At 41.7% G+C, this 26,395-nt stretch overlaps 1 protein-coding gene across 1 annotated transcript in view; it reads right to left on the minus strand.

The window, feature by feature from the left end:
- PTPN3 (protein tyrosine phosphatase non-receptor type 3) overlaps positions 1-26,395 on the minus strand; it is a 2,272,168-nt gene that overhangs the window by 2,055,693 nt on the left and 190,080 nt on the right. Inside the window, exon 3 of the mRNA XM_044065075.1 lies at positions 18,692-18,846. Within this exon, the coding sequence (XP_043921010.1) occupies positions 18,692-18,829 (138 nt within the window). The 5' untranslated portion in view covers positions 18,830-18,846. The remainder of the gene's footprint in view (positions 1-18,691; positions 18,847-26,395) is intronic.

Consider the following 26,395-nt stretch of genomic DNA (forward strand, 5'->3'; position numbering starts at 1 on the left):
GCCAAACATTAGTGTATACATGTACCACAAAAGCTGGAACTAGACACAAAGTTATGCATAACAGGTGGGAATAATAATTGCTCATCATAATGACATCACTTTCCATACCTTTAAATGGATGGCCTCACAGATGTATACAAAAAAGAATGAGTAAAGAACTACATTAAAAAAAGCAGAGTGCAAATAGCTATGCTACAGGAGATGCATTTGGAAAGAACTTAGCATATGACTTTGATAAATAAAGGATTCCAGGATGGTTATTCAGCAGAATATCTGGGACAAAGGAAAACGGGAGTCTTGTATTAATTGCTAGTGGAGCTCCAAAAGTGACAGAAGAGGGGGAAAAGATAATAATGGTAGATTTGTAGTACTAAGGGGCTACTGGCAAGGGAGGAGGGTTCCACTGGCATGTATTTTACATTAAACCTAAAACTGCTAAAATGGAGCTTAAGAAAATTTTGAGAAGTAATTAGATTTCAGCACAGAATATTACTTATAGATGGGGCCTAGAATTTGATTTGCAACAGTAAGGATGTATCATGAGAGCCTAGAAGAGAAAATTATTTCTGAAGAAATTTATTGGAATATTTGGTATGGAAGACCAAATATTCTGTAGTTGGGACTCTTACAAAATTTATACATTATTCCCAAAGGTGCAAAAATTGGGCTAGGCTAGACAGAAATTACATTTCACAGGAATATGTGCATTTAACTGAAAGTTTTGATGTGCATCAAGTGTTTCAGATCACGCGCTAATAATTAAAATAAAAATGCAGAGTAATAAAAAAATGAGACATGGGTGCTTCCCCATCTATCTGTTAAAAGAGAAGAATTTAAGGAAAGGATAGTGGATATTACTAAGGAGTTTATTAGGGAATATAAAAATTTCTTCTAAAACTAGAGCTAGGGAGTAGAATAAAATTAAAGTGGAATTTAAAATAGGATGGAAATAAAAGAAAAGAGACACGGTTAAGAAGAAACAAGAATTATTTACAGGGATTCAGAAAGGTTAAAGTATTGCAGAATAGGGGGAGTCCCACAGAACAGGTGCAACTGCACAGTGCTAAAGAGAAAATAAGGGACTATCTTGATAATATGCACAAGTTTAGAAACATTGCTGTTAAGCAACTATTTTTGACAATAATTCCAGAATACAAAAAAAAAATTAGCACAAAGGTTGAGGCAACAGAAAAAAAGAGTTGTTGCAAGTTTAGAGAGCCTTTAACAAGAAAAGTAACCAGCAAGCTAGTATATGTATTACATACAGGAGTTGAAAATTTTATGAAAATCTGTGTAAAGAAGAGATATCTGAAACTCAAGAAAAAGTAGTAATTCAATTTCAATACAACAAATCAAAACATTCACCCTAAAATATATGTACTATGTAAAAATATGTAAAAAAATATATAAAAATTAATTAACAAAAACTATGAAGATTAAAATGTCTACAAAATATGAGCCCTATGTTTTCATCTCACTGGTAATAGAAATAAAATAATTTATGCCAGGTTTTACACAGGCATTCAACAAATCGATTTTTTAAATGCCAGTAGGGTTTTAAATATACCCCCCCCCCCCAATGTTGACTTCCCATGTCAATTATAAAGAAAATAAATGTGTTAAATGTGTGGCTGTTAGAAGCATGCCTACTCAGGGCTTTAGTAGCTCTCTTTTTTTTAACATGATAAACATGTCCCTTTATCCTGTCCATCAACCTCCTTGGTATTCCCCCACATAAAAGTCCAAACAGGAGGTACAAGTGGCTAAATAAACTACTCTTATTGTCCAACAACTGCATACTCCAGGACACGCTATAGATTTACTACAATGAATGACTAACATACAGACCATAATTCACAAATCTACAAAACTTACATGCCCCATATTTACTCAGCTTTCTATTTCTCCCCACACATGATTTAGTTTTAGACACTGTTTCTAATCAATTTTTAATGTTTCTGCCTCTATCAAAACATCATGGTGACGGCTTCCCCTATTATTTCCTTTAAGCAGTGTGCAAAGACGGTATCCAAGACAGTCTTAACTACCTTCCTATATTTATAGATGTCAATACTAAATGGCAAAACTAAAGCCAAGTTTTTATCCCTTGAAGCATGGTGCAATATCTTATTATTCTCCATTCCTTGGGCTCGTAACAGGGGTTCAAATCTACCACCTCTACCTTAAATAACTTCATCTTTAACATCTTCCAAAAGGTGTTGTGTTTGCCTTCTTTCTTTAACATCTCCAATAAATGTTTAAACTTGGGGGGGGGGGGGGGACACAACTATACTCACTAATAAGCCTGGAGGCTCGTACCAACTGTTCTTTAACAATGGCTTGCTCCTGGTGTGTTGGTTGACAACTTTCATAATGCAGGTATAAATTAGAAAAAGTAAGCTTTCTAAATAAATTGGATGTAAACTGCTTATTCACAAAATCCTTTCCTAGCATTATATACAAATAATTAATATCACTAAGGGAAGACAGGAGAATAGTGGTGTTTTCCAAGTAATTAAAAGGTATGCAGCTAACCAATACTACCTTTCCATAAGACCAAAATGTCATCCAAAACCCAAAAATAAGCAACAGAAATGTATTTGCCTTTCCAGGCTGCAAGGACCACATTAGTATACTGGGGGGGGGGGGTTGCGTACATGCAGAACCTATGAACTCTGCTGTCTGATGATAATACTCCCCCTTGAAAAAAAAAATTGTTACTTAATACCAGACCTACAAAACACTCCAAGACTTTCATCTCTTGGTCAGAGAAGTCACTATAACTAACCATCATATGGTAAGATTCCTCCAACCCAACCCAATGTGGTATGACTGAAAACAAATACAGAACATCCACTGTGACAAACTATGTCAGGTATAAATTCAATAGGTCTGATATCCTCCTCCAAATTTCATGAATCATGTAAAATGTAAGCTTTGTCAGACAACAAATGTTTAATATGCATGTCAATATAAATGGCTACAGCCTCCATTTTGGAGGATTTGGCTGCAAAAATCAGTCTGGGGGGGATCCATTCAATTTTTATGAAGCTTGGGGATGCCAAAAATAGTGGGGATCACAGGGTTTTGCTTTAGTCACAAAATCAAACACCTCGTGGTCAATACAGCCTGCAACTGCATATCATACAAGTAAGTAAAATTTTCCTATTTGCAATGTTAATCTAATTTTTAGACACCCTAGAATATGTGGCTTCATCCGAAAGTAACTCATCTTTGCTGAATAATCCATAGAATCCATAATAACCACTTACCCTCCTTCTGGCTTCATGATGTATGTATTTTTATTGTGGATCAAATTATCTGGGGACAACTGCTCTTCCCTGGTTTAATTGTCTCTCTTTCTCTCAATGTAGTTTTGCTGACCAGAGGCAAACATGTGACATTAACAGAACTGATGATCCACAGGGAAGCAGAAAGCAAGAAATCACTACTGCTGTCAGTGGGTCTTGATGCAGAGAAAGCATTCAACAGAGAAAGGTAGGATTTTATGAGTACGGCAATGGAAGCATTTGCACTCCCTGATAAAATTATAAGGTTGATTAGGAGGATATACGAGGGATTGGAGGCAAAAATTAAAGTGGGGATCTTCTCTGATAAGTTCTGTTTGAGCAGAGGAAGAAAGCTGGAGTGTTCTCTTTCCCATTTACTTGCTTTATATTTAGAACCACTGGCAAAGAAAATAAGGGACTCAAATTCAAGGATATATATAAATGCTATGGTAGTCAAGAAAAGGTGGCTTTATTTGTACGTGATATTATTTTATATCTGATAAAACCAGAAAAGAACAATTTTAGTGCTGGGAAATATTCTGAAACAGTTTCAAGTCTTCTTGGAAAATAAAATTAATAAAGCAGTGGCAATAGCTGTAAACTATGCATCCACACATGAATTGGCTCATCAATACCCATCTTTATGAAGACATGAAAAAATGTAGTACTTAGGAATATGAATTAAAATGGATTCTGTTATGGCAGCTAAGGATATGTGGGACGACACTAAACAAGAGAGAATACAAAAACTGAGAGATGTTTTATGGATATGGACTGCAAAATACAAGCAGTGGAAAGGTTTTTTTTCTCCCTTTAATTTTATATACAGGCCATGCAAAATTTTAGCAACCAAAGGAGAGTTGTGGACAGCAATTAAAAAAAGAGCAGAAGGCTTTATCTGGGAGAGGAAGAGTGAAAGAATCAAGTAGACAAGCTGATACTTCCAACAGAACAAGGTGGTTTGGTGTTACGTGATTTGAAGAGATGCTTCATTACTATACAGTTAAGGCTCCTATACATAGCACAAGCAGAAAACTACAGTATAAAGTTGATTACCTAAAAAGTACAGTTTTGTACCTACCATAAATGTAGATGTCCGATAGATATGCAACTGCAGTCCTTACATATGGGTTGTCCTGCCTCAGGCAGCCCTTCGGTCGGCCGGATTCCAAAGTCTGGGTCCGGCATCGGCTGATGTCGCCTCCTCCCCGACGTCAGAGCGGCTGGGGTATAAAAGCATCAGCCGACGCCATCTTCTTCAGTGTTTCTTGCCCCAGATGCCAGGTGCCCTCCAAGGAAGGCTAAATTTAGTGAATGGATAAAAATTCCAGACATGCAAAACAGTAATAAACAGATACACCATAACAGATATCCCCAGCTAATATGAAAAGGGGGGAGTGGACCCTAAAAAAGAGAATTACAGAGGGGTAGGAGGGAGGGAAAACCTGACTGCAGTTGCATATCTATCGGACATCTACATTTATGGTAGGTACAAAACTGTACTATGTCCTTCAAGAATGCAACTGCAGTCCTTACATATGGGTTTAATACCATAGCCAAGCTGGGGGTGGTAGGATCTAAGATAAGGATAGTGTAGCTAAAATGCCCTGCAGGACTGCAGAAGCAAAGCCTGCTCATGATCTGGAATATAAAGGCAGGTTGTAATGTTTGGAAAATGTATGCACGGAGCTCCATGTAGCAGCTTCTAGAATGTCCTTTGTAGCCACCCCTCTCAGAAAAGCTGTGGAGGTGGCTGTCGCTCTGGTGGAGTGTGGCCTGATACTGCCTGGCACACCTTTTCCATGGAAAGAGTAGCAGAATCTGATGCAGTTTCCAATCCATTTTGAAATTGTTTGTTTGGAAATTGCCTTTCCTTGTACTCCAGCAGCGTAAGCTACAAATAACTGGTCAGACTTTCTGTTGGCCTTTGTTCTGTCCAAGTAGTAGCGCAATTGCCTGTGTATGTCCAAAGTGTGCAGCAGCTTTTCTCCTTTATTTTGAGAATTGGGAAAGAAAGTAGGCAGGTGAATTGCTTGATTTAGAGAAACCCTGGATATCACTTTTGGCATGAATGAAGGATTGTTTCTTAAAGAGACTCTGTCCTGATGGAAAATGAAAAATGGAGGTACTGCCATGAGGGCCTGTATTTCCGAAACTCTTCTTGCTGAAGTAATTGCCAACAGGAAAACTGTTTTCCAGGAGAGAAATTGCAATTCTGAAGATGCTGCTGGCTCAAAAGGAGGAATTTTTCCAAGACGAAGTTGAGGTCCCATGCAGGCACTGGTGGTCTTCTTGGAGGTTTAATATTCTTTATCCCTCTTAGAAACTGTCTTCGCAAAGGATGTGAAAACACAGGTGGATCACAGTTGTATTTTGCTGAAATTGCTGAAGTGTGTATTTTTATGGAAGAATATGAAAGACCATTGTGAAGCATTTCTGCCAAGTATTCTAGTATCTGTGGGATGCTCATTACTGATGCATCCTGACCCTTGCTGGCATTCCAGATGTTGAATCTCTTCCATTTGGCTGAATAAGTTTTTCTGGTGGAAGGTCTGCGTGCTTCCAGTAAGATCTCTCGAACTTTTTTGGAGAGAGAGATATGGGGAGAAGTCATGGAACTCTCCAAGCTGTCAGTTGCAATGTTTGCAGGTTGGGATGAACAGTCCTGTAATTGTGCTGAGTTATAAGCAGAGGCCATTGAGGCAGGTGCCATGGCTTGGTGCGAGTTATGCTCCTTAGTAATGGATACCAGTGCTGTCTTGGCCAGTAAGGAGCTATCAAAATGCCTTTCGGTTGTTCTGCTTTGATCTTTAGTAATACCTTGGTCATTAATGGTAGAGGTGGAAATGCATAGATTGTTAGAGAATTCCAGCCGAAGGAGAGAGCATCCATTCTCCAGGCTTGAGGATGGTGTGTCCTTGAGGAGAACTTCTTCAGATGATGATTGAGGTGTGAGGCAAATAGATCTATGTTTGGCCTTCCCCATGCATGAGTTATTTGTGAAAAAATGTCTGGATGCAACATCCATTCGTGCGGGTCCATAATGTTTCTGCTTAGACTGTCCGCCAGAACATTGTCCTTGCCTGGGACAAACTGGGATTGCAACTGTATGTTCAGTTTCAGGGACTTTTCCCAAAGAGTCATTGTTAGTCTGCAGAGGGGGTAAGAATGGGTACCTCCTTGCTTGTTTATGTACCACAACAGTGGTGTTGACTGTCTTTATTAGCAGATGGCCTTGCTGAAGAAATTTTCCGAAGGCCTCGATTGCATGAATCACTGCCAACATCTCTTTTTGATTGATGTGCAGATGCAATTCTCGGGGTGTCCATTGCCCTTGAATGCATCTGCCCTCCATGTGTGCCCCCCATCCATGATCTGAGGCATCTGATGTAATGGTTTGGCTTGCTTGAGGTTTGTTGAAAGACATGCCTTTGTTTAGCTGGCTTGCTTGTGCCCACCACAAAAATTCCTTTTGTAGACATGGAATGAGTGGAATAATTGCTTCCAAGTTATGGCTGTGCCGAGACCATAAACTTTTTAGGTACCATTGTAGTTTTCTCATGTGTAGTCTTGCCAGTGGAATCATAAGAATGCAAGATGCCATGAAACCCAGGGCCTGCAGGATTTTCCTTGCAGTCATCTGGGTGTGCTTTGCTAGGCTTTTGAAGTAATCTGGTAATTGTTCTTGTTTTTCTTCTGTGAGGAAAGCCATTTGCGAGTTTGTGTCCAGTTTGGCTCCTTGAAAAATTATTTGTTGGGATGGCAGTAGTCTTGATTTTTGAATGTTGACTGTGTATCCCAAAGCCTGTAGTACGTGAATGACATAGTCCAAGTGTCTTATCAAGACTTGCTTGCTGTCTGCTTGTATAAGGCAGTCGTCCAGGTAAGGATATAGTTGTATCCCCTGAAGTCTGCAATGTGCAATTACTGATGCCAGGCATTTCGTGAATACTCTGGGCGCAGTAGATAAGCCAAAAGGCAATGCTGAGAATTGATAATGCTCTGACCCTGCAAGAAAACTGAGGTAATCTTCTGCAGCTGTGTCTGATTGGGACATGCAGGTATGCCTCCTTGAAATCCAGAGTAACCAGCCAAGACCCCTTGCCCAGCATGGGAAGAAGTTGCTGTAACGTCAGCATTTTGAATTTTGGCACAATGAGAAAAGTGTTTAGAGCGGACAAGTCCAGTATAGGCCTCCATTGTTTTTCTTTTCTTGGAACAAGGAACAGTCTTGAGTAGAATCCCTGGCCTTGTTCCTGAGGAGGAACTTTTTCTATTGCTTTGATCTGTAGTAGCTTTGAAACTTGTAGGAGTGCCTCTGCCCTTTGATTTTGTGGCAGGTTTGGCATGCCTTGTCTTGTTGGTAAGGTATGGAAGTGGAACCTGTAACCCTTGTCTATTATGTCCAAAATCCATTTGTCCTTTGTAAAAACATGCCAATTTTTTGAAAATATAGATAATTTTCTGCCTAAAGGTGCTTCTCTCTGAGCCTTGGTCGGCGGTGTCAAAGTCAAGTCATTGTGATTGTCCCTGCGGAGCAGTAGAAGTTCCTGCGCCACTTCTCTGATTAGTTGGTTGCCATTGGCGGCCCCTGTAGGAGCCTCGGTATTGCCCTCTGCCTCGAGCACGCCTGTTTTTTCCCCTTTGGAACTTGTCAGTGTCTGGAAAGGACCAATTCTTCGAAGGCCAATTCCTACTGAACCTTGGTGGCTGAACCTGGAGGAAATCTTTGACTGTTTGTACTGATTTAGCCTTCTCCTCAATTGATTTCAACACACCCTGTGCATTAGCACCAAATAGCTTGTCTTTTTCCAGAGGTGCATCTAGAAGCTTTACTTTAACATGATCTGGTAATGTCTGTTCTTTCAACCAAGCATGTCTACGTATGACGGCCCCTGTCATAACTGCCCTACATGAAGCTTCCAATGCATCATAACCACACTGAAGAAAATGATTGCTAACCTGCTGAGTATTATGAACCAAATCCTGCAAGGCCTTTCTATCTAAAGGCTCAGGAGAGGTTAACTTTTTCTGCAAATCATCCATCAAGAAATCCCGATACTGAAACATATGAAAAGGCAGTTAAGTGCCCTCATGGCAAGGGTGGATGAGGTATAAACTTTTTTACCCCACCTCTCCAGGGACCTAGATTCCCTGTCTGCGGGCAAAGGATTTTTGGCCGTGGAAGTGGCCACTCCTTTGGGCCCCTGAGAAATAGTTTCTAGATCAACAGAGTGGGCCTTAAAGAGATGTTTATGAGTTTCAGGAACCCTGTAATATCTGTCTGGCTTGACAGGAGCAGGAGGGAGAGAATCAGGAGAAGTACTGGAGTCTGCGAACACATCATCCAATACATCTAACACTGGGGGTATAGCTAAAGGCCTGTGCTGGAGTAACTTAAGGAAGGTCCGAAGCCTTTTCCTGGAGTCGGAGAAATCCTGGCCCTGCCACTGAAAATGCTCTCTCATGGAATGGAGAATTTCCCCGAAAGAAATATCCTCAGGAGGAGAGGCAGAGGGAATGGATTCATCAGCATCAGAATCCTCGTAGGCCGGGAAGGATTCTTCCTGGGAGTCTGAAAGGCCTGACTCACCAGAGGCTTCATCTGAGGAAAGGGTATCTGCCTGCTCAACCCTAGGCCTTTTGCTTGAAGGCGGCTGAGAACCTCTGTCTGGATGAGCCTGAGAGCCCCTAATTAAAGAAATTAGATCTGCAGCTAAAGTCATGATCTGTTTATCAGAAGTGGGACCCTGTGAAAAAGATTTAGGAGGGTGCGACTTAGCCTGGCTGGCAGCCTTAGCACGTGTGTAGGCCTTGATAGACATAGACACAGGAGGCCTAGCTGCCCCACGTGCTGGAGTAACTTTGTCCACCGGTATGGTGTCAGGCAAATCTTGGGCTTCGGTTTCAGGATGAAAATCAACAACCGGCACCGGAGTAGCCTCCGGGACCGAAGTGTGCGGTAAAGCGGTGTCGTCGGCCTGGAGCGGTAGAATTACCGCTTCCGAAGAGACCAATGCACTCGCGGTAGGCATTAGCGTGGTGTCGGTGGAAGTCGCGGGCCGCGAATGTCGGTCCCGGTCCTTCCGTTTTTTGGAAATATGTGCGGTCGGTTGTTCCGACGGCATGATATAGGAGTAATTTTTCCCAAAAAAGTCTTCAGCAAATTCTGCCCGGCGCCTAAGTGTGCGCTTATTAAAGCAAGCACAGGCAGCACAGGTCGAGACGTCCTGGTCTGGGCCGAGGCAGGGAAGGCAGTAAGAATGGAAGTCCTTATGAGGTATTTGTTTACCACAAGACAAGCAATTATTAACTTTTGCAGTTTTATCTGACATCGGCTAAGGCAAGAAAAGGTTCCCCAACGGGGTATTTAGCTTTCTGATGACTTTGGATCTGAAAACACAGGAGCTGGCCGACCGGCACTTGCGAACTGCTTCTGCTTCGGGCACCGCGCGGCAAGAAAGACTGAAGAAGATGGCGTTGGCTGATGCTTTTATACCCCAGCCGCTCTGACGTTGGGGAGGAGGCGACATCAGCCGACGCCGGACTCAGACTTTGGAATCCGGCCGACCGAAGGGCTGCCTGAGGCAGGACAACCCATATGTAAGGAATGCAGTTGAATTCTTGAAGGACATCATCAATTATCCAAAACATCAATTATCTGAACACAGCCTTCCAAAGTTTTCAGGTAGGAAAAATAAAAGTCTGAATATATAAACGTTATACATATTTGCTTGTGCATGATTTTTGAGCTTGCAGCCCGCTCGCGTGTAAAAAATATTCTTTACTGTCCACTGGAATCAGTGAATGGCTGAAAAGTGTATTCCCTTGTGTGCAGAACATACAATATTTTAGACTTTTTTTATTCAGTTTCTATGATTGATTATCTGAACAGTTTGATTATCCGAACTACCCTAAAGTGCCAATTAGTTTGTATAATCGACTCTCTACTGTATAATCCAAAGGGGAAAGGGATGATGATGAAACGGGGGAATCTCAAGAAACGAGGAGAAGCTGGGATTTTGGATGCAGATCCATAAGGAGAATAACAATAACCATACAGAATATTATATTCATAAGTAACAGAAAATATTCTAATAACTAAGCCAATATGGGGATGGAGAAAGGAGATTCTGCCGAAAGGGATAACTGCAATTAGCGGTACAGAGAATAGGCAAGAGGGGGCTGGAATTTACTGGCGAAAACTGGCAAAGGAACCAAGGTATTGGGAGCAAATAACTAGAGAGGGAAAGGCAATAGAATGGAAAGAGGCTAACAATTCATTTGGACTGCAGGCTAGAGAGTGCCTATACTCTGATATCAATCCTTAATAGGGTAGGCAAAGAGAAAGAAATAGAGGAATACTAAGCAAAAGGCCAACACTGGTAGAGTTTTTAGTAGAATAGAGAACAGAAGCTGTTGTTAAAAGGGATAATAAATACGGCATATAAAATATTGCATGACAACTATAGGAATCAGAGAAGTTTAGAAAGGATTGGGAAGAGAAACTGGATAAGCAGTTCACAAAGAAACAATGGGAGGATATATACGTACAGATCCCCAATATACAACAAAGTCTAGAATATTTAGAATTTTTGCTTGGAAGTGTTTGCATAGGTATTTTTACATTCCAAACAGACTTCAAAAAATTTTCCTCTAGTAGACTGCAAACATGGGAGGTGTGATGGGAAAAAAAAAAGAGGTAATTGGGAACATAATTTTGGGGAATTTAGTGAGTTGACAGACTAAATTCCCTGCAGACTCCCCTATCAGAAATACTGGGTGATCAAATTGGTTTATCTAAGGAAATGATTTCTCAGAGTTGTGATACAAAATTGGAATTGCCTAGACATAGTGAGGCCTTGCTGATTTTTTTCTGGGGCTGCCAACAAAGCAATTACTAGAAAATGGAAATCCAAGTCTAAACCAGCTGTACTAGAACTAGTGAATACGATAACGGAGCTTGGAAGTGGGATCTTTAGAAATACATAGGAGCATATTACATACACAAAATTGGAATTGTAGGAACAATACAAGCAGAATAATGTTTGGAAGAAGAATGAGGTTTATAGGAAGAAAGGAACTGAATGAGGTATATAATGTTTGACTGACAATGACTGGACAGATTATAAGTGATGTAAAACATTTTTAACTTAAAACATGTCACTATGTATGGGTACAAAATTGGAATTGCCTAGACATAGTGAGGCCTTGCTGATTTTTTTCTGGGGCTGCCAACAAAGCAATTACTAGAAAATGGAAATCCAAGTCTAAACCAGCTGTACTAGAACTAGTGAATACGATAACAGAGCTTGGAAGTGGGATCTTTAGAAATACATAGGAGCATATTACATACACAAAATTGGAATTGTAGGAACAATACAAGCAGAATAATGTTTGGAAGAAGAATGAGGTTTACAGGAAGAAAGGAACTGAATGAGGTATATAATGTTTGACTGACAATGACTGGACAGATTATAAGTGATGTAAAACATTTTTAACTTAAAACATGTCACTATGTTTTGTTTTAATTCATATAAATGTACGATTGCTTATGACACAAGGTCTCATAAAAAAAAAAAAAAAGCTTTACTTCCTCATCTAATATAAATCAGCAGCTTAAAAAATGCAAATAATAAGTATTCACCTGAGAAATTACTAAAGCAGAGAGCAGAGTGGGAAATGTGATTTTCCCAATGGAGATTGGGAAAATGTACTTCCCATACTTGAAAGAAGGTGGCAGGGTACTTGCTATCTATGTAATTTGTGAAGTGCGAGATAAAGTACAGTTGTGTACACCTACCATAAATGTAGATGTTCGAGTGTCTTCACTGTTGCAGTCATTACTGTAGGGTGTTCCTGCCGGCAGGCAGCCCGAGGTCGGCCAGAATTCCAAAGTCTGGGTCCGGCGTCAGCTGTACCAGCAGGTACCCTGACGTCAGAACGCAGAGGTATAAAGCTGACAGCCGACGCCATCTTCTCCAGCCTTTCTTGCCCCAGATGTCAGAAGTCCCCCAAAGTAACCAAAAGGTGTCCAAAAAGGAAACACAAACACGCCACAAAAGAAGAGGAAGATAGAATAAGCAGAAAATAAGAGGGGATTGGTGGGAGGGAAACACCGACTGCAACAGTGAAGACACTCGAACATCTACATTTATGGTAGGTGTACACAACTGTACTATGTTCTTCGTGTTTCACTGTTGCAGTCATAACTGTAGGGTGGAATCCCAAAGCTGTGATGAGGGAGGAGGTTATGTAGAAGAAGGGGCAGCCAGAAGACCCTGCAAGACAGCAGAGGCAAAACCTGCCCTAGACTTAGAATACAAAGGGAGATTATAGTGCTTAGAAAAAGTATGCACTGAACTCCAAGTGGCAGCTTCCAAAATGTCCTTGGTAGGAGCTCCTCTGAGAAAAGCTGCTGAAGTGGCAGCTGCTCTAGTAGAATGACTTCTAACAGTACCTGGAATTTACTTCCCAAAGTGAGAGTAACAAAACCTTATCCCATGAGCAATCCATTTGGAAATAGTTTGTTTAGAGATAGCCTTGCCTAGAGAACTGGAGGCATAAGAGATAAGCAACTGATCAGATTTTCTGAAATCTTTAGTTCTATCCAGGTAAAACCGTAGTTGTCTGTGTATGTCCAATGAATGCAAAATCCTTTCCCCCTTGTTTTGAGGATTTGGAAAGAAAGTAGGAAGGTGAATAGTCTGATTTAAAGCCACTTTAGAAATCACCTTAGGCATAAATGTAGGATTGGTCCTCAAGGCAACTCTATCTTGGTGGAAAATAAGGTATGGTTCCACAGCCATGAGAGCTTGCAACTCTGAAACCCTTCTGGCAGAAGTCAAAGCTAATAAAATAGCTGTCTTCCAGGATAAGAACTTGATATCTGAAGCAGCCACAGGCTCAAAGGGGGATAAAGTTAGTTTTTCCAAAACATAATTAAGATCCCAAGCAGGAACAGGAGGAGTTCTGGGAGGTCTTAAGTTCTTAGCCCCTCTCAAGAATTGTCTCACCAGCTGGTGAGAGAAGATGGGGGGGATTAGTGTTGTAATGAGCCGAGATAGCAGAAGCATGAATTTTAATGGAAGAAAAGGAGAGGCCTTTAAGCAGGAGGTCTGAGAGATAAAGTAAAATGGAAGAAATGTCAGGCAAAAGAGGATCAGAACCTCGATCCCGCATCCAAATACAAAATCTTTTCCATTTAGAAGCATAGGATTTTCTAGTGCTAGGGCGCCTAGCTTCTAAGAGAACATCCAAAACTTGTTTGGGAAAAGCAGAAGGAATCAAAGGCCCTTGTAGAGCCAAGCTGCCAGGCAAAGAGTCTTGATTTGAGAGTGTAACATCTGACCCTGATGCTGGGACAGAAGAGAAGGAAACAGAGGCAGAATCCATGGAGGTTTCAAGAACAGGTGTCTTAAAGTTGGATACCAAAACTGCCGAGGCCAATTTGGAGCTATCAAAATGAAAATCTTGGGTTTGTCCTGTTTTATTTTCAGTAACACCCGAGGCAGAAGAGGAAGAGGAGGGAAGGCATATCCCGAAAGATTCCTCCAGCTGAAAGACAGGGCATCCACTTTCCAAGCTGCTTTGTGGAAGGACCTGGTGCAAAAGAGAGGCAGCTGATGATTGAGATGAGATGCAAACAGATCTATCTGAGGGCAACCCCAAACTGCCATAATCCTGCTGAATATGTTGGGGTCCAGCATCCATTCGTGAGGATCCAAAAGATTTCTGCTTAGGCTGTCTGCTAAGAGATTCTGTTTTCCTGGAATGAATTGAGCTTGAAGATGCAGATTCAGATTTAGAGCTGTGTCCCATAAACTCATGGCTAGTCTGCAAAGGGGGTAAGAGTGAGAGCCCCCCTGCTTGTTTATGTACCACATGACTGTGGTATTGTCTGTGTGAATCAGAAGATGACCTGGTTGCAAAAGACTCTGGAAGGCTAGAAGAGCATTTTGAACTGCCAACATTTCCTTCAAGTTGATGTGCCAGGGAAGATGCTTCTTTGTCCAATAGCCCTGCTGGCAATTGTTTAGGTAATGAGCTCCCCAAGCATAATCCGAGGCGTCTGTGGTTATGATCTGAACAGGATGAGGTAGACGAAAGGGATTCCCTTCGTTTACAGCACAAGCCCTGGACCACCAGAGGAACTCTTTTTGGAGGCAGGGAATCAGAGGTATCATTGTTTCCAGGCTGTGGTAATGCTGAGACCATACACTCTTTAGGTACCATTGAAGTTTTCTCATATGAAGCCTTGCATTTGGAATCAACAGGATGCAAGAAGCCATGTAGCCCAGTGTCTGCAGGAATTTCCTTACAGTGAGCCGAGTCAAAGTAGCCAAGGTCTTGAAAATTGATGCCAGCTGTACTTGTTTTTCTGGAGTAAGGAAGGCCCTTTGTAGGCTTGTGTTTAGAAGAGCTCCCAAAAAGATCATTTGCTGAGAGGGGATCAAATGTGACTTTTTTGTGTTCACTGAAAATCCCAGAAGTAGGAGAAGACGCTGAACAAACTGCAGATGTTGAAGTAAAAGATCCTTGCTGTCCGCCTGAATAAGGCAGTCGACCAGATAGGGGTAAATTTGAATCCCTTGGAGTCTGCAATAAGCTACTATTGGAGCCAGACACTTGGTAAAGACTCTGGGAGCAGTAGATAAGCCAAAGGGCAGTATAGAGAATTGAAAGTGTCTCGAACCTGCCTTGAATCTGAGGTATTTTCTGCGTTCCTGTCTGATGGGAATGTGTAAATAGGCTTCCTTCAGGTCCAATGTCACCATCCAAGCATCTTGGGAGAGCATGGGAAGAAGTTGTTGCAGAGTAAGCATCTTGAATTTTGGAATCTCCAGAAATGTATTTAATACTGAAAGGTCCAGAATAGGTCTCCATGAGTTTTGTTTCCTTGGGACCAGGAACAGTCTGGAGTAAAAACCTTTTCCCATCTCTGGAAGTGGAACAGGCTCTATGGCTCTAATGGCCAATAAAGTGTCCACTTGATTTAAGGCCTCTGACCACTGATGTTTTGGCAGATCCGGCCAACCCGAAGACCTTGGCAGAGTATGAAAGCGGAATTTGTAGCCTCTTAAAATCACGTCTAAACCCCATTTGTCCTGGGTAATAGGAGTCCAATTTTGGTAGAAAAGAGAAAGTTTTCCTCCGAGAGGGGCTTCCAGGCAAGGAGGACCTGTAGCCCAACGGAGAGAGTCATTGGGTCTGCTTCTTTTGTGATCGAGGTCTGTCTTCTCCCCTTCTGGGTGAAGAAGCAGTCCATTGTCTTGACCTGTAAGAGGCCTGAGCCTGCACCCGACCTCTGGAGCGTCTATATCTTCCCCTTTGAGGCCTGTCAGACGTGGGAAAGGACCAATTTTTGGAGGGCCAATTTCTAGAAAATCTAGGAGGCTGAACTTGTAAAAAATCTTTGACAGTCTGCATAGATTTTTCTTTTTCTTCCATCTTTTTAATAACCTCCTCAGCCTTGGATCCAAATAAAACATCATGCTGAACAGGGGCATCTAACAGTTTAGCCTTAACCTGCTCAGGTAAATTCTGCTCACGAAGCCAAGCATGTCTCCTGATGACAGTACCAGAGGCTGCGGCCCTGCAAGAAGCTTCCAAGGCATCAAAACCACAATGTAAACTATGTTCGCTAACTTGTTCAGTTGCATGCAATACATCCTGTAATTCCTTGTCCTCTGCACATGCAGGAAAAGTAGAGAGCCTTTGATTTAAAACAGACAAAAGAAATTGCTGATACTTGAACATGTGAAACTGGCAATTTAAAGCTCTAATAGAAAGAGTAGCAGAAGTGTAAACCTTTTTGCCCCACCTGTCCAAGGCACGAGAATCCTTTTCAGAGGGAATAAGATTTTTAGATGAAGCGGCCTTAGCAGTCCTAGAACCCTGAGAAATGGTTTTAGGATCAGCAGAAGGGTTCTTAAATAAGAATTGATGGGAGTCAGGGACTCTGTAAAATCTATCAAGCTTAGAAGGAGCAGGCGGCAAGGAATCAGGATTCAAGTTAGCTTCAGAAAAAGCATCATCCACAATATCAAGTACAGGAGGAATAGCCAAAGGCCTGTGTTGAGGGAGAAGGAGAAATTCCCTAAGTCTCTTCTTGGAAGCAGAATAATCCTGACCTTCCCAATGAAAATGCTCCCTCATCTCATGTAAGGTTTCCCCAAAAGAGAAATCTTCAGGGGGAGAAGCAGAGGGAATAGAGTCCTCTGCATCAGAATCCTCATAAGGAGGAAAAGAATAATCCTGGTCAGAGGAAGAGACAGAAGACACAGAAGCCTGATCAGATGAATCATAAGGAATATCCTGTCTAGGCCTTTTTTTCTGGAGGAGGGTGAGAACCCCTAATCATTGTCAGTAAATCTTCAGCCATCCGTAGTAATTGCTTCTGGGACTTGGGAGCTGTATCTGAGGAAGCTTGAGCAGAAACCCTTGGTTTAACAGGAGTCTTTGACTTTGCCTTTGTCTTTGTAGAAATAGTGATGTGAGAAGGCCTTAAAACCCCCTCAGAAGCCGGTACCTGCACAGCGGTTCCGGACCCATCTGAAGGAGCGACGTCCGAAGGTCCTGCAGCAGATAAAATACTAGGCCTAGAAGGCTCCCCATGGGAGTCAGTGTCAGCCATCGGTTCCGAAGTGGCGGACGACAGGGGCTGCAAAAGCGCCTCACTGACGACCGCCGAACCCAAAGCTGGCTCCGGCCGCAAAGTATCTTGTTTGGACCTCGGAGGCCTATCCTTGTCTTTGCGTTTCTTTTGAATTCTGGTTGTCGGTAAAGTATCCGACGACATCCTATAATTGAATCGTCTACCGAAATAATTCAAGGCCCAATCGTACCTACGCTTGATAGTGCGAGAATTAAACCTGGCACAGAACCGACAGCAAGAAACGTCGTGGTCAGGGCCTAAGCAAGGTAGACAGTAAGAGTGGAAATCTTTATGAGGTATTTGTTTTCCACACGATATACAATTATTATTAACTTTTTCTGACATCGGAGGAGCAAGAAAAAAGTTTCCCCAACGGGGTACTTAGCTTGAGAAGAGAAGTAGAAACTTCGGACCGACGACAATCAAAGCACGTTGTTCTGAATGTGCCAACCAACGACTTGCGAGCTGCTTTCCACCGCACGGCAAGAAAGACTGGAGAAGATGGCGTCAACTGTCAGCTTTATACCTCTGCGTTCTGACGTCAGGGTACTTGCTGGTACAGCCGACGCCGGACCCAGACTTTGGAATTCTGGCCGACCTCGGGCTGCCTGCCAGCAGGAACACCATACAGTTATGACTGCAACAGTGAAACATGAAGAACATCCAGCAAAGTTAGCCAGCCGCATGTCTCCACTCCACTCCTTGCCTGAGCATTTGTGGGGAGTTAGGACCACATAAGAAAAATCCTCAAACTATCTCGGATCGCTGGCTTAATCATCACGTTTAAAGGCACGAAAAGACCTTCTCTTTTTAAACAAAAAAAATGCTTGCATGCACTGTTGTGCTTGCGAACACTTCTGCATGAAAAACATGGCATTTTGAAACCATTAATAAAATATTAAGTTTTAAATATTGCTTCCGAATGCTGGATTAATGTAGGTAAGTAATTGTAAATTAGTGACGTAATCGCCTAACTGTTAAATTGAATTACAATTATTTACCTACATTAATCCAGCAGTATTAGAGCTGGAACCTTGACTGATGCAACTGCCCCTGCCCTTCCATGAATATTAATACCATAAAAACGGCTTAATACATTTAGTCTTCTGCGTTCGTAAGCAATATTTAAAAGTTTTTTTGTTTTGTTTTTTTGATGCAGGAAGGTAAAACGACCATTGTGTTCCATATAAAAAACAGTGTTTGCATGTATAATTTTAGATGAACACTTTTCTTTATACAAAAACCAAAGGTCATTCTGCACCTATAGACCTGATCTTTAATGTTGACCTCTCTCAGGTGACTCTCACCCTCAGTGAGGAGGGAATTAATGGTTTGACTGGCTGAGACAGTAAAGGCAAAGACAAGAAAAATTAAATAAGAATACACTGTTAGATAAACAGCAACAAAGGCAAAAGATTACTTAAATAATACCTGACCACTGAGTAAGGAAAAAAGGAAAAGCAAAAGCATTACAAAGTTCCCTGTATTTATACCACTTAAAACCTGTAAAGATAATTTATCACCACCAAACATTTCATGGCAGAAATATCCAGAAAGAACTCATTTGCAGTCCTCTTCCAAGTCCATAAAATAAAAAAAATATAATCAACCACTCATCATAATCCATGGAGCTAGTTTACACCTCTTAATATTTTCCCTTGGTTATTAAAACAATCTAGCACTGTAAAACAAGAGCAAATACACTGTCAATTCACATGCACAAAAATCTAAAACAAGAACCTACATTAACCCTGAAACCTTGTATAGAGTCATCCATGAAGTGAACCATACAGACATCCCCAGATCGATGTTTGTCTTTTTGCAGCTCTGAAACTCGTATATAGTTTTTCATCCCGCCCAATGCACGAAGTCGGGAGTTCATAACGAATATTCAATATCCTGAAAGGGAAATATGAACAACAAGGTCAAAATTTAAAATATATAGATCTCGTAATTTACTGATAACACAATTCAAGAAGATGGAGAGCGTAACACATTACATACTTAAGTAAAACAGCCTGTAGCCACTGTTAACATGACTGCTGATGGCACTTGCCATTTTCCAGTTAAAGTGCAGTAAACTACTGATTAAGTATCCAGCACACCTCTCAAACATCCCCCATGTTGCTTAATTTTTTTTCTGTTCCTCATATTTGTTTAATTTTCAGGTACATTACCAGCTAATACAGACAGTCAATAAGGTTAGAGATTATAGTTTCATACAGTCAATAACCTCAAGAGTCGAAGATTATTTTCATACTTATTTTTGTTCAGAAAATGCATGTTGATGCAAAATGCGTTTTTAGCAACTTTTTAAGTGATTTAGAATAATTCTTAAAAAATGTCTCTGATTTTGGGCCAGTGTCCTTTTTTTTTGCTTTGTCCACAATTTGCAAAATAAGATGTTCAGAAGTAAGGAAGCCAGTTACAAACAAACACAAAAACATCCATTCACCTTCTCTCCATGGTGTTTTAATATCACTCTAATCTGCTCAAAAAGGACCAGTAAAGTTACTGTGAATTACTGATAATATTTCAATACAGAACTGCTCAGTCTTATGAAACATAAGCAACTGGCTTGTATGAGCTGAGCAAGTTAAGTTATCTACCCAACGTTATCTACTTAAACTGTATATTACAAAGTACAAAACATCATCATAGATTAGATTAATTGGTCAGTATACAATGCACAATGGATTCTGATTTGCACATATTTATTTTTGTTAGTGTACTATGCACAATGGATTCTGATTTGCGCTTATTTATTTTTGTCAGTGATCGCTCATTTGTATAGAATACATGTGATTAACTTTCTTGCATATCACTTATTAAAAAATAAATATATGCACATGCATACATTTATTGTGCCTACCTGCTGTAAATGCGCACTACAATAAATGCATAGATTTACATCAGGGTCAGGAATGGGAATTGCTAATACCTTCCTTAAAAACAAGGCTTCAGTGGTGAGCAGTGAGGTACTGCTCAGTGACAAAAAAATGGAGAAGGCAACCCTCGTCAAAATTAACACAGCAGCAAGGATTCAGTATGTGGATGTGCACTTTTCCTTGGAAGGCAACACACACACTGGAGGGGAATACAGTGTTCTACTGAGGGAGCAGACAGGCATTCCTGCACAGCCAAGAATAATTTGGCCTACTCACTACCATCTAACAGAGCTGACCAGAATTCCCAGACAGGAACACATGGGGCGAAGAATATGCAGAGGACAAGGAGCTTCCATGGAACAAATGGTGCAGGCTTAACACTCTCCAGACTTGGTCCTGTCTGTGCGTGCGTGTGTGTGTATGTGTGTGGGGGGGATAAACAGCAAAATGCTGTATGTTCCTTCGAAGTAATATCTTTTTTTCGACTCATGTAAAATCAGTTTTAGTTGTTTGCTATGGCTTCTTACAGCCCTTTTGAAAGCGATACATTGTTTTCATCCAGAGTAGTTTGTTTAAAAGAAAAATCAACTTTCACCTGCAGTTCAACTTAATTATGAATTTTCTTTTCTCCCTACTATCTGACTTCATTTAGGGTTAGTTACTAGGATGCAGCCTGTATTTTTAAAATGTTAATTTAGCTGCCTTGGAATCAAAGGAAGGCAAAGTCCACTCATTTGTTTTTTTTCCTTTCTTAAAAAGCTAAACATCTTGATTGCTTTGACAGAGAATTTGTCTCTGCTGGCAAAACATAAAACACACAGAAATATGAAGTTTTTTCAGATTATGCACTGCCTGCAATGTCTTCCTTTAGTACAAAAAAAAAAAAAACACTCGCAAATATTTTTCATCTCTCTCCAGTGTAGGGAGTCACTACATTGTTTCTCAGTCAGGAAACTGTTTTATGACATGCAGAGCAGAATGCAATTGTATTTCTTAAGACAGATGGATACTTTCAAACTGGGTGGGATGGAGAGATGAGCAAATGTTCTTGCATACACTTTCAAAATTTCCTCTCTTACACATCTGTTTAATGTCAGAACAAAACACTTGCTCTTCTTTCGGCTTTTTCCAGTTAGGGGTTGCCACAGCGGAACTCCGGTCCGCTAATAATTGGCAGTAGATTTTTATGGTGCCGAGGTGCCAGCCCAACGCCCAACCTTCAACAATGGCATGCCCATTCACGTATATCTTTTGAATGCCACTCGACCGCAGGGAGGACATGCAGACTCCACACAGAAGGCGCTCCAGCCAAGAATCGAATGGGAGAACCTCTTGATGTGAGGCGACAATGCTACCGCTGCAACACCGTGGCTTGAAAAAAAAAGAGAACATCCTTCTCAGGAGACTAGGGAGTACGACCTACAGTGAGAGTTCAACTACATGTGTTTAAGAGGGAACTCTCCCTTCATCTCTGACCCTGTAGCTGCCAGGACTGGGTCTTTACCACCATCCGGAACAGATGCCTTTAATGTAGTTGCTTTCCTGCCTATAATTTTCTTTTTCATTTGCTTCTTATAAAATGATCAAGTTTCTAGAGTAAATTCTGTATCCCAAACAAGGAAAAATCACTTCACAACTTTAGGTGAAACAAAATGGCTGACTAATTCCCAGGGCTACTTTTTGCTGAAGTTTCTTATCTTTAAACTCCTCAATGAAAACTACTGTCCCCCAGTAGAAAACAAAAGCACAACTATACTGGAACACATATGTGACGCAATACCTTTTATTGGATTGATATAAGTTTTGCAATTACTCAAACTTGCAAAACTTAAGGTAGCCCAATAAAAAGTATTACATTATTGTTCCAAGTTTGCTATTAGTGGACCAGCTTGGCAGTTCTTAATTTTCTTTTTCCAAACTTCACATAAAAAATGCTTCCTATTCTCTAGGAAAAAAGCACATCCAGCTCCTAAGGCCGGTTTATACCCTTACAAATGCAAATATTTAAATACAAATAAAAATATAAATGTATATTAACAAAATGTACAATTAATATGAATTGTAGAAATAAAAAAAATGTTTTCTAAACAATCCCTCCAGCATTTAACAAATATTGATTTATACCTACCTTACGGATGACCACAAATGCAAGCTTTCATCATTTCCAGAACATTTTTAGTTTCATCGAAACCTTATTCCTTACATTGGTATACTTTGAAACACCAGCTCAGCTATTCTAAATGCACATTTTGTAAACACTGCAGTTAATTTTCTGATGGAAATGGATAACTAACTGCATAACTTAAAAAATATTTTTACAGGACAATCAGTTTTCCTGTATCTGTTTTGTCTTTTTGTTTTTTTAATCTATTTTTAATATTCTAGTATACAGTGTTTTCTGTGATTAACTGTTCCAGCCATATCTACTTTGATTAATGACACTGTCATGTGGTCTAGGTCATGACTGACAAGGGTCAATAGACCAGGTTAACAAAGGCTAAGGAATTAAACAGATGTTGAATAAAAGGGTGTAACTAATGTCTGACCCACTATACATTATTTATACTACTTGCACCTTGTTAACTCCTAGTAGATCAGTGGGCTCTTGCAGGAAGACCCATACTAACTAGAAGAAATTTGACTAGGGTACCAGGAAATAAAGTACAGTTGTGTACACTCACCATAAATGTAGATGTTAAGAGTGTGTTCACTGCTGCAGTCCTAGCCATTGGGTTATCCATGCTGTGGTAGCCCTCAGTCCAAATACCAGAGTCAAGGTTTTGTGCGTCGACTGCTGTCACTTGCTGGCTGACATCAGGTCGTCCGAGCTATAAAGGAGAGCAGGTGATGCCATTACCTCAATTTGTCTTGCTTTACCAACCAAAGAAGTCCAATTTTAATAATTATTAGCAGTCCTGGGGTCACAGACCCCCATAGAAATATGTCTCTCTCTAAGGAAAGCAGAAATCGGGGGAAGGAGGGAGGGGAAGCATGACTGCAGCAGTGAATACACTCAATGGTGAGCGTACACAACTGTACTATATTCTTAGTATTTCACTGCTGCAGTGTTCTTCGTATTTCACTGCTGCAGTCCTAACCATTGGGAAGAGTCCCAAAGCTGAGGAGAAGAGTGGAAGGTTAATAGAAACTTAAGATTGGGTGAGCACGCCCTGCAGAATTACAGAGGCAAACCCAGCTCTAGAGTTTGAGAATAGGTTCAGATGGTAATGTTTGGTGAAGGTGTGGACTGAAGTCCATGTGGCAGCTGTCCTTGGTGGGTACCCCTCTAAGGAATGCTATGGAAAGTAGAGGTAGAGGTTGCCGTAGTGGAATGAGTTCTGATGGTCCTAGGGTGTGGTTTTCCATGCAAGGAGTAGCAAAATTGGATGCAGAATGCTATCCATTTGGAAATGGTCTGTTTGGATACTGGTTTCCCCTGTGCCCCTGTTTTAAAGCTGACCAAGAGTTGGTCAGGTTTTCTGAATGTCTTTGTATGATCTAGATAAAATCTGAGTTGCCTGTGCACATCCAAAGAATGCAGTAACCTTTACCCCTTCTTCTGAGGGTTAGGGGAAGAAGGTGGGCAGGTGGATGGCCTGACTGAAGGTAACATCCAAAACCACCTTTGGCATGAAGAAGGGATTGGTTGTCAAGGAGTCCCTGTCTGCATGGAAGATGACAAATGCCTCAATAGCCATTAAGGCTTGAAGCTCTGACACTCTCCTGGCTGAAGTAATAGCCAGGAGAAAGGCAGTCTTCCAAGAGAGGTACTTTAGTTCCGAGGATCCTGCAGGTTCAAAGGGTGGCAGAGTAAGCTTTTCTAAAGCATAGTTCAGGTCCCAGGCTGGGGTGGGCTATCTTCTGGGAGGCCTGATATTAGAGGCCCCTCTAAGGAATTGTTTGATAAGAGGGTGGGAGAACAATGGCTGTTCTGTATCAAAGTGTGTTGAAATGGCAGAGGCAAGGAAGAGAAGGCGAGACCCTTATTAAGAAGCTCAGCAAGATAATCTAGAATAAGAGGAATGGAGGGCAGATGTATGTCTGCCCCCTTGGACTGGCTCCAGGAGCAGAATCTTTCCATTTTCCAGCGTAAGATTTTCTGGTGCTGGGCCTTCTGGCTTCTGTCATAATGTCAAGGACTTGCTTGCTTGGCGTAGATTCCTGGTTGGTTTTGGTAGAATAAGCCATGCTGAGAGCTTGAGTGTCTGAAGGTCTGGGTGCAGCATTGTCCCCACCCCACCCTCTGGATAGCAGGTGAGGCATCAGAGGTAGCTGCCAGGGGGGCTGGTGAGATAGGCTGCACAGCAGCCGGTACCACTGCCGTCTGGGCCAAAATCAGTATTGCTCTTGGTTTTTCCTCCCTTATCTTGATTAGTACTTTTGGAATGAGAGGAAGAGGTGGGAATGCATACACAAAGGGGGTATTCCAAGGGAAGGTCATGGCATCGACCTTCCAGGCCAGGTAATGTTACTCCCTGGTACACAATTTCTGTACTTGGTGATTTAAATGAGAGGCAAAGTCGTCCCCCTTGGGGGTCCCCCATGTGTGGGTAATTTTCAGAAAAATGTCTCTGTGGATTTGTCATTCATGTGGGTCCAGCAGGTTTCTGCTTAGGTGGTCTGCCAGGGTGTTGTTGATGCCCAGTAGGTATTGGGCTACAAGATGTAGTCCCATGGATGAGGCTGCTAGCCACAGGTTCGTGGCTAGTCTGCACAGGGGGTGAGATTGAGTCCCGCCCAGTTTGTTGATGTACCACATGACTGTGGCGTTGTCTGTTTTTATGAGAACCCCTGGTTTAAGGTATGGTTTGAAAGATGCCAGAGCATTTTGTACTGCTGTTATTTCCTTTTGGTTGATGTCCAAGGGTAGTACTTGTGCATCCCAGAGAACTTGGGTGCATCTGCCTTCTAGGTGGGCACCCCAGGCTATGTCAGAAGCATCTGTAGTTATGGTCTGGTCTGATGGACTGAGAGTGAATGTAAGTCCCTTGTTCAGGGCAAAGCCCTGGGCCCACCAGAGGAACTCTGATCTTATGCAAGGGATCACAGGCAGGGAGGTGTCCAGAGGTACAGTGCGTTGACACCATAGGTTCTTTAGGTACCACTGAATTTTCCTCATGTGTAGTCTGGCCAGAGGTACCAGGAGGATGCATGAGGTCATGTACCCTAGAGCTCGAAGGAACTTCCTGGCAGAAAGTTGGGCTTGGGAGGCTGGAGTAGTGAAGTATTTTGGTAGGAAACTTTGTTGTTCTGGGGACAGAAAGGCCATTTGCTGCTCTGTGTCCAGTAAGGCTGCCAGAAATATGATTTTCCTGGCAAGTCTCCGTTTTGAGTTATGAGTAGGGTTTTTACAAATGAGAAGTGCTGCAGGAGCACTTCCTTGCAGTCTGCCTGGATGAGACAGGCAGTCGTCCAGGTAAGGGTAAATCTGTACATTGTTTTGCATGCAAAAGGCAATGGCAGGAGATAGACATTTGGTGTATACCCTGGCAGCAGTAGATAAGCCAAAGGGCAAAGCACAGAATTGAAAGTGTAGTGGCCCTGCTCTGAAGCACAGGAATTTTCTGCACGGATTCCCTAATTGGGATGTGCAGGTAAGCATCCTTTAGGTCTAAGGTGACTATCCAAGCTTTGTTTGGCAGCACTGGTTGAAGCTGTTGTGAGGGAAGCATTTTGAATTTTGGGAGTACCAGGAAGGTATTGAGAAAGGAAAGGTCCAGGATGGGACGCCAAGTCCCGTCTTTCCAGGGAACAAGGAATAGTCTGGAATAGAATCCTTTTGCAACTTGTTCTGGAGGTACAGGTTCTACTGCCCCTAGGGATATTAGGTTTTGCACTTGTTTTAGTACTTCTGCCCACTGGTTTGGAGGTAGGTCTGGATACCCTATTGGAGGTGGTAATGCTTGGAAATTGAATTTGTACCCCTGAGCAATGATTTTTAAGACCCACTGAACTTTTGTTATAAAGTTCCAATTTTCTCTGCATAAAGATAGCCTTCTTCCTAGCTTTTGGTGTGGTGGAGGCAGGCAGAGATGGGAAAAGTAGTCAGAGTTTTTTCCATACAGGGTTGCTTTAGAACTTCATGCGCCAGTGTTTGAGGGGGGGGGGGGGGGGCACTGTTTTGTTCTTTGCTGGACCTGAGTTATAGTCCTTGGTGGGTCTGTCCCTATGGGTTTTGCCTTGTGCCTGCCTGTTTGGTGCAGGAAAGGACCAGTGTTTAGAGGGAAAATTTCTGCTGAACATAGGAGGTTGTACTTGCAGAAAATCTTTAACAGTCTGCATCGATTTTGCTTTGTCTTCCATCTTAATTACCTCTTCAATTTTCTGTCCAAACAAGCGGTCTTTGTCAAGTGGTCCATCCATGATTTTAGCTTTGACATTTTCAGGGAGAGGATGTTCCTTCAGGCATGCAGGTCTTCTGATAAATCCTGTCACTGCTGCCCTGCTAGAAGCTTCTAGGGCATCAAATCCACAGTGCAAGGAGTGCTTTGCCACCTGAGATGAAGAGTGCAGTAATTCTACTACCTCTTTATTGTTGGCAAAATCTGGAAAAGCAGAAA

Source organism: Protopterus annectens, chromosome 3.part0 (genome assembly GCF_019279795.1).
Source record: "Protopterus annectens isolate FY-2018-M chromosome 3.part0, PAN1.0, whole genome shotgun sequence".
NCBI lineage: Eukaryota > Metazoa > Chordata > Ceratodontiformes > Protopteridae > Protopterus > Protopterus annectens.